This window comes from Cyclopterus lumpus, chromosome 12 (genome assembly GCF_009769545.1).
Source record: "Cyclopterus lumpus isolate fCycLum1 chromosome 12, fCycLum1.pri, whole genome shotgun sequence".
Classification (NCBI taxonomy): Eukaryota; Metazoa; Chordata; class Actinopteri; order Perciformes; family Cyclopteridae; genus Cyclopterus; species Cyclopterus lumpus.
The window spans coordinates 9,415,847-9,424,264 of record NC_046977.1 but is presented as its reverse complement, the minus strand read 5'-3'; the positions used below and the strand labels follow the sequence as shown (position 1 = coordinate 9,424,264).

The window sequence follows — 8,418 nt, the reverse complement described above, 5'->3', positions numbered from 1 at the left end:
GGAGGAAGCTCATTTCGGCCGCTTGTATCGGAGATCTCGTTCTTTCGGTCACGACCCAGAGTTCGTGACCATAGGTGAGGGTTGGAACGTAGACCGACCAGTAAATGGAGAGCTTTGCCTTCCGGCTCAGCTCCCTCTTCACCAAGACGGACCGGTACAGCGCCTGTTTTACTGCTGCAGCCGCACCGATCCGCCTGTCGATCTCCCGCTCCACCTTACCCTCACTCGTGAACAAGACCCCGAGATACTTGAACTCCTTCGCTTGGGGTAGGCAGTTTGCCCCCACCTGGAGGGAGCAATCCGCCGGTTTCCGGCAGAGCACCATGGCCTCAGATTTGGAGGTGCTAACTCTCATCCCTGCCGCTTCGCACTCGGTTGAAAAACGCCCCAGTGAATGCTAGAGGTCACGGTCCGAGGAGGCAAACAGGACCACATCATCCGCAAACAGCAGAGAGGCGATCCCGAGACTCCCGAACCGGATCCTCTCCGCCCCCTGGCTGCGCCTAGATATCCTGTCCATGAAGGTCACGAACAGGACCGGTGATAAACACCCACCGGGAACGTGTCTGACTTACTACCGAGGAGACGAACACAGCTCCTACTGCAGGCGTACAGAGACCGGATGGCCCGTGCCAACGGGTCCGGCACCCCATACTCCCGCAGCACCTCCCACAAAAACCCCCGAGGGACCCGGTCGAAAGCCTTCTCCAGGTCTACAAAGCACATGTAAACTGGTTGGGCAAACTCCCAGGACCCCTCCAGTAATCTTGCGAGGGTAAAGAGCCGGTCCACTGTTCCACGACCGGGACGGAATCCGCACTGTTCGTCTTGAATCCGAGGTTCGACAAGCGGTCGGAGCCTCCTCTCCAGCACCCTGGCATAAGCTTTTCCCGGGAGGCTGAGCATTGTGATACCACGATAGTTCGAGCACACTCTCCGGTCCCCCTTCTTGAAGATGGGAACCACCACCCCGGTCTGCCAGTCCATGGGCACTGTTCCCGACCCCCATGCGACACTGAAAAGGCGTGTCAACCAAGACAGCCCAACAATGTCCAGCGCTTTCAGCATCTCAGGGCGGATCTCATCCACCCCTGGCGCCTTGCCACCAAGGAGCTTTTTGACTACCTTAGTGACCTCTGCCAGGGATATGGGTGAAAAAAAATTATTTTCGGTTTTAAAGCACAGCTGTATTTTAGTATTTTTCGTTTGAATCCAAAAACGACAATACGAAAGAACCGTGTTTTTTTGCAAATCCTACTTTTGTTATTTTCTTTGGAAGAGAGACTTTGCAAAGCAGGGCAGGTGACCGGAAATATGAGTCTGTCAAAATATAAGCCACGGCAATAGAAGGATTGTAAGACGTTTTTATTTACAGTCTATAATGCAAACACATAGCAAGGTAACATTAGAAGAAAATTTATTAATCAATATAAATTAATGAACCTGGGCCGATGTAGTTGACTACAGGTGGTGTAATATTCATGCATTCATGTACACTGCAATAATCAAGTTTAAATGAATCATAATTGTTTAATGGAACACAGTTCGTAATATGGTTTAATCAAAGTCATTTTTGTGTGCAGAATTGTTGCTGTTAGCACTCATATTTATTTTTCCATATTATTGTGCCGTTTCTTGAGGGACCGCAGAGTAAAAGTGTTTCCCCTTTCTACCAGTAGATGGCAGTACAAGTGTATTTAAACCATAGATTTAGTTCTATTTGCCTGTCTTTGATCATTATCTATAGGTTATTGATACAGATGTATTTAATGTTGTTTATTTTCTCTGATATTTGATGTTTATGGTTAATTTGAAACCTAGTTGTATACATCATGTATTTACTTGTTATATTTCTCATTTGTCATTTTAGAACAAAACATATACATGTTATCGTGAGCATGTGTTTTCCATGAAGAAAAGCTTAGCCGCTCTCTGAGGTACTACTTCGAGAAGGGCATCATGCAGAAAGTAAAGACAGGTTTCACTGTTTACAGATTTTTTTATGAAGTAAAAGTAATATTTTAATTGTCATATTGTAGTTCATTTTTTTTTTTTTTAAATGTAAGATTTGAAATTTGCATTAAAATTATGATAATTGTATTCACTGGCCTCTGATTGGATCGTCCTGCAGGTGGCTGGGTAATGGTATGTTTACAAATTTGTGTGCACATTTTTCTCCCTGGCTTTCCCAGACAACAAGGAAGGTCATGACCTACTGATGTAAATGTTTTAGTGACCGACATGTAACCTGGGGGACCCAATAGCACTGTTGCTCAGTTTTACAGGAACGGCCAACTACCTCTATTAATATATTGTTATTTATATAATCAGAATCAGCGTTAAGTGTGTACACATAAATGAATATGACTTATCTAAATGTGCATGCACAGATATAGGCATATGTCTAAAACAGGCAACAACCCCGAACAATCATTTGACCACTATAAACCATGTGAGACATCTTTGAAATGTGAGAGTAGCTGTGCTCTCCATGTTTCAGTATTATACAATAACTCATCAGAGGGGGCAAAGACACTGACAGCAGAGTTAGAACAGTAAAGGTTAGATGTTGAATGAGTATGACAGTAACATTAATGGTGGTGCAGTGATGATATAGTAATAAAGGTAAAAATGGGAAGCACAGGCAAGAATAAACCAACTGTCTCTTTATTTTTTAATTATCATTATGTATTGCCTCGTGATCAACACATTCTCACTCTTCCATGTAGGAATGTTTGGTTCTAAAATGACACAAATATAACAAGTAAAATACATGATGTATACAACTAGGTTGCAAATTGACCGTGATCATTAAATATCAGAGAAGAGAAACAGCATTAAATACGTCTGCATTAATAACCTAGATCAAAGACACAGGTACATATAACTAATTGTATGGTTTAAATACACGTATACTGCCATCGACTTGTAAAAAGGTTAAACACCACCTTTACTCTGCGTCTCCTCATAAAGACTCTGCTCTGCTTCACTCAAGAAGCAGCACTATACGGTGGATAAAATGGTCCGTGTACATTCTGATCGTTTTGTTTTATAGTTTTGTCAAAAAAACGAATATGGAATAGAAAAATTAATAACGGGATAATAATATGGTATTACACATTTCTGAGCAGCAGGTGGCGGTAATGGGTAATACACGTTGCTGGACGACAAGAAGAAGGAGCAGAGGAGGAAGAAGAACAACGGAAATAGAAAAAAGAAGAAGTTTAACGAGCTAGCTCACTAAATAATGCTCCATATATACAGTATTTTCCATGTATTCCTTGTTACTGGACTTATTAAGCGGTTTTACATCTAGTACCATTAGTTAGAATACCCATACTTCGATAGGTAGCGGTGTAATACGTAGAGTTGTTTGCTAACTGCCTCAGGAGGGAAGAAGAAGAAACTAAAAAAGAAGCATGGCTGCTGACATGAGATTACCAACTTTTCAAAAATCAGCCTCACTGTCGGTTTCTGCTTTCGACCGAAAAGATCTGGTCGTCCCCGGCGATGTTATCACTTCAGACACCGGCTTCATGCGGTAAGCCTTTGGTTGGTGCGGCGGTGGTGTGATTGCCTGCTGTGTCTCGAGGCCACACCATGTTGTCAATGAAGGAAATCAACTAAAAGTACCTAAATGATCTTGGGATCGTCACTTGGGAAAATGTACCATAAAGTAGATTTGATATAAGCATTATCAGCAGGAAGATGGTGGTTTGACCATCATCATCATCATCATGATTACTTTGCGGTGGTCACCCAGCGTTTGCTTTAACACATTCCTGTTCAGCTCATCATTGGTATATACCATTTATCCCCAGGGGTCATGGTACCTATGTTGATGATGACAAGCTGACGGCTTCAGTTGCTGGAGAGGTGCAGAGGGTAGACAAGCTGATCTGTGTCCGACCACTTAAGACCAGGTAAGTGATTTTAAATTTAAGCTCTTAAACATTTACAGTCAGAAAGTTAAGTGGGCCTAGTTGTAGTGAAATGACTCGAGCAAGTTGTATGTACTCGTGATAAGTTATGTAATTATAATTTAGTGTTATGTTATTTAATTGCAGGTTCAACGGTGAGGTTGGAGATGTGGTGGTTGGCAGAATCACAGAGGTGCCACATCTCTTTATTACATTTTAAATGTATCCTAAAATTATAAGCTGCTGTAATTTTTGCTAGCAATATATTTGTTATCAATATAGTGTTTTTTGTGTGTAACGTGTATAGGTACAACAGAAAAGGTGGAAGGTGGAGACCAACTCCCGACTGGACTCGGTTCTCTTGTTGTCCTCTGTCAATCTGCCTGGAGGAGAGCTGGTGAGATGCTAGAAAACGTGATTCACTGGAAGAAGTTTTCTGTGTATTACACTATTGGCTGATCGAGCATAAAGGACAGGAAAATGGGAAAAAGTGTTTATTGCTTAAAATCTTTATTTGATTTTCTCTTTTAGAGGAGACGATCAGCAGAAGATGAGCTTACCATGAGAGAATACCTTCAGGAGGGCGATCTCATCAGTGTAACTCACAGTTTATTATAATATTTCATTGGCTTCTCCATGTCATTATTTTCCCTCATAATGTTGTTGTTGCTCTTTTCCTGTGCTTTTAGGCAGAGGTGCAGTCTGTCTTCTCAGATGGAGCCCTATCCATGCACACCCGTAGTTTAAAGTATGGAAAAGTAAGTGAAGCGAGTGTATACAATGACGAGTCCAGAATACAGCTGTGATGATACTGCCAAATAATGTGCTCTATGACTCCCTGTTTGTGTCTCAAATGAACAAATCAGAATGTAAACATAGGGCCAGAATACACTTGTGGGTGGACAGTGATATCACAGATGTGGCTTGTATACCTTGGAATTCCCAAAGTGTGTGTGTGTGTGTGTGTGTGTGTGTGTGTGTGTGTGTGTGTGTGTGTGTGTGTGTGTGTGTGTGTGTGTGTGTGTGTGTGTGTGTGTGTGTGTGTGTGTGTGTGTGTGTGTGTGTGTGTGTGTGTGTGTGTGTGTGTGTGTGTGTGTGTGTGTGTGTGTGTGTGTGTGTGTGTGTGTGTGTGTGTGTGTGTGTGTGTGTGTGTGTGTGTGTGTGTGTGTGTGTGTGTGTGTGTGTGTGTGTGTGTGTGTGTGTGTGTGTGTGTCAACAGACGGAACAAATGTACAGTATATGCTCAAATTAATACAATATTTTTTCTTCTTACCTAATATCCTGTTTCAACCATCAGTTGGGTCAAGGAGTGCTGGTACAGCTTTCTCCTTCTCTGATCAAGAGGCAGAAAACCCATTTCCACAACCTGCCTTGTGGTGCATCCATCATCCTCGGGAATAACGGCTTTGTGTGGTTGTATCCCACACCTGAACATCTGGAGGAGGAGGCTGGGGGCTTTTATACCAGCCTGGAGGTGGGAACAAAACACTATTTCATAGGTTCACTAGTCAATATATTGATGAATATACACGTGGAATTAAATTATATAGTTAACGGCTAACCTGATCTTGTTTAGTGTCGTCTCTACTTTTTTGAATATGAATCTACTGCATCCAAACTGTATTTCCATGTATACGTTTTATTTATTTGTTTGTGTTTCTCTTGCCTTACCAGCCTGTTAGTCTATCAGATCGAGAGGTGATTTCACGGTTGAGAAACTGCCTACTGGCTTTGGCTGCACACAAGGTCCTTTTGTATGACACCAGTGTTCTCTATTGCTATGAATCTTCAGTTCAACATCAGGTAGGAAGCAATCAGATTCTTTCTTTTCAACAGCACGCAATTCTTTTTTTAATTACCCACACTTTCTTTTATAGGTAAAGCAATGTCAATGAAAAATAAAAAAGATTGTTTCTGTGATGTATTGTGCCATCTGGTGGTCACATTGGAAACTTACTGGAATGCAACAATTGATTGCAGTTCTCAACTGCAGACGCTGTTGATTTCACTGCTATTTGGACCGGGGACCTAATGATTTAATCACTAATGCTTCTCATGAATACAGTGCTGATATAATATCACCATGTTAGCAAATATTAACTGTTTCTGAGCAATCTCCTTTCAAGTTACAACTCACAGGACATTGAAGTAGACATTATTGCTAAAGACTGTTTCAATAACAAAATACAGTGCAACTGCTATTTAATTATTTGTTTCATGCTCCCTGGGTAGGTCAAGGACATCTTGAAACCAGAAGTGATGGAGGAGATTGTAATGTTGACACAACAGAAGCTGTTGGAACAGGAAGGTTAAAGAGCACAACACTTTGACCTGATCAAGCGGCTATGTCGGGGACTGACTACCTATTTGAGGACCGATTATCCTTTTTTCAAAGAACCATTCTTATAGTGAGAGTCCTGTTGAGCAGCTCCAAGTGAATTTTATATAAGAAAACAGATGTTTAATTGACTGATAGAACAGATGTGTATTTCTCTTAATTCGGCATTCAGAATTCACGAGAGTAACTGTTTAGTTTTACAGAGGTTCAGTGGAACAATTCTGATAAACTGTGGTGTTATACAGTATTTGTTGTTGTATGCAATACATTTTCTATAAAATTCATTCCTTTTCAGTGTGGTGTGTTTTGTTGAATGTTGGAGAAACAGAAAGGAAAGTGTCAGTACATTTAAGCGTTATTTAGTTAATCAATGTATGCGATCATTTCCCAGTAGCAATAAAGTTATAAATTACAGTACATCTTTTAATATGTTTATTTTTTTGTTAATTAAGATTGTCAGTACCGAGTTGTTGCTATTGAACGGTGGATGAACTGGTGAGGTCAATCGGCACAACGAATTTATCACAGGATTCATATTTTCTATTATATTGGTTTGTTATCAGTGTACAAAGTTAAGAAGAAAAAACACAAGGCACTTTACAGTGTCATCATCACAATAGGATGTCCATCAGATTTGTGTAGGGCTTTTACCAACACCACAGGAGGAGCTGAGATCATAATTAAGCTTGTGAAAACACCATCATACCTCTCAAGACAGCAAATTTGATCACATTAAAAAGTGTTTACAGGCGGGTTTAGGTAGGTTTTTCTTCAACTTATGTCGTCTCAGTATGTACTCTCAGTGGAGTTGGGGGTCCCCTGTCCTCCTGCACTCCCAGCACTATATAACCTTTGCCCTGCTCCCCTCTACGAGCCCACGCACGCACGCGACGTGACGCGTCGCCCCACCCACATATTTCTGTAAACCACCTTGCGTATGGAAGTATGGCGGCACCAGCGATACAACTGCTCCTCGGCCAAAGTTTATTGCTCAGATTTTCACGTGAGAGCGATGAATAAGTACGTGGACCGAGGGGACGGCAACGAAGAGCTCGGCGAATGTAAAAGGAGGGACGGACCCACAGGAAGAGTCGTCGGTCTCTGGCCTTTCCTCGATTTCTCTTCACCGTCTTGATTGAAGCGCTTTCGGTCCGGGTACCACTGGGGAAGAAACTCCACAAGACGGGAAGAGTGGACACGGAAGTTTGAAACAAACTCAATACTCGGGCTCCGGAGAGACTAATAGCAAGTGTGGTGTCCAGAGATGTGTTTTTGAGACGTTTGAGTGCACTTTGTCCAACGTTTATAAGCAGCGCGTGAACGGCAAGAACCAACTGTTGAGTGCTCGATGTGCATTGAAGGGTCTCGCGCTGCAAAACACCAGCTAACGTTAGTTAGCCTCCATGGCTACCTTCAACATTAGCTTTTGGTCGCCAGCTAACCAACAGTATAAATGTTTCTATGTAAGTTTTCCATTCCCGTGTCTTTACTCCGTCAATGTCTTGACTTTGGTGTAAGTTTGGGATGTGTGGTAAAAGTGTCATTTTCACTTTAGTGCTTATTGCTGATGATTTGTTGTTTCTTTGATATTGCTGGTGGAAAAGCAGAAAGTTGCACAGGGTCAATAGGTGTGGCTATAACTCCAGTTAATGCAGTAATTATTGTGCATGTCCTCGATGCTTGAGGTTTGTTTTTGTATCAAGCACACTGTTGTTGTTGCCTATCGACACTAAATGTCCTGATAGTCATGTGTGCGGTACACTGAGTTTTAACAATGTTAGTTTGTAATTTAAAGAACTTGATTTGCATCAGAAAGAGGAAATTAAGTGGGCGAACAACCGAGATATAACAGAGGGAAGCACAGGAGATGTAGGTGTAACGTTACTGACAACATAGTTGAAGGACAGTTAGAAATCAAACGAGCATTCTTTACACAAGTTCACTCCCACTTATTGGAGCTTTTCCCCCTGCATTAGTTGAAAGGATGTTAGGATGCACATGTTTAATTTATCTTTGTTGGGATTGTGTTTTCAGTATACATTTAATCCAGAGCCATTTGTACAATTAAAGTTTTAATGCAATTTATTTCAGTTTGAAACAATCATATTGCAGTTAATGAAATCATCAAATGTTTCTTTCTTTCTTTCTTTTTCCCGCCTC

At 41.6% G+C, this 8,418-nt stretch overlaps 1 protein-coding gene across 1 annotated transcript; it reads left to right on the top strand.

Moving 5' to 3' along the window:
• The first annotated feature begins 3,171 nt into the window (after positions 1–3,171).
• On the top strand, positions 3,172–6,552 carry exosc2 (exosome component 2). Its single transcript, XM_034546720.1, has 9 exons — positions 3,172–3,541; positions 3,822–3,923; positions 4,068–4,113; positions 4,228–4,317; positions 4,452–4,517; positions 4,610–4,678; positions 5,218–5,394; positions 5,595–5,723; positions 6,153–6,552. The coding sequence occupies exons 1-9, from the start codon at positions 3,420–3,422 to the stop codon at positions 6,231–6,233; spliced, it is 882 nt and encodes a 293-aa protein (XP_034402611.1). The 5' UTR covers positions 3,172–3,419; the 3' UTR covers positions 6,234–6,552.
• The last annotated feature ends 1,866 nt before the right edge of the window (positions 6,553–8,418 follow it).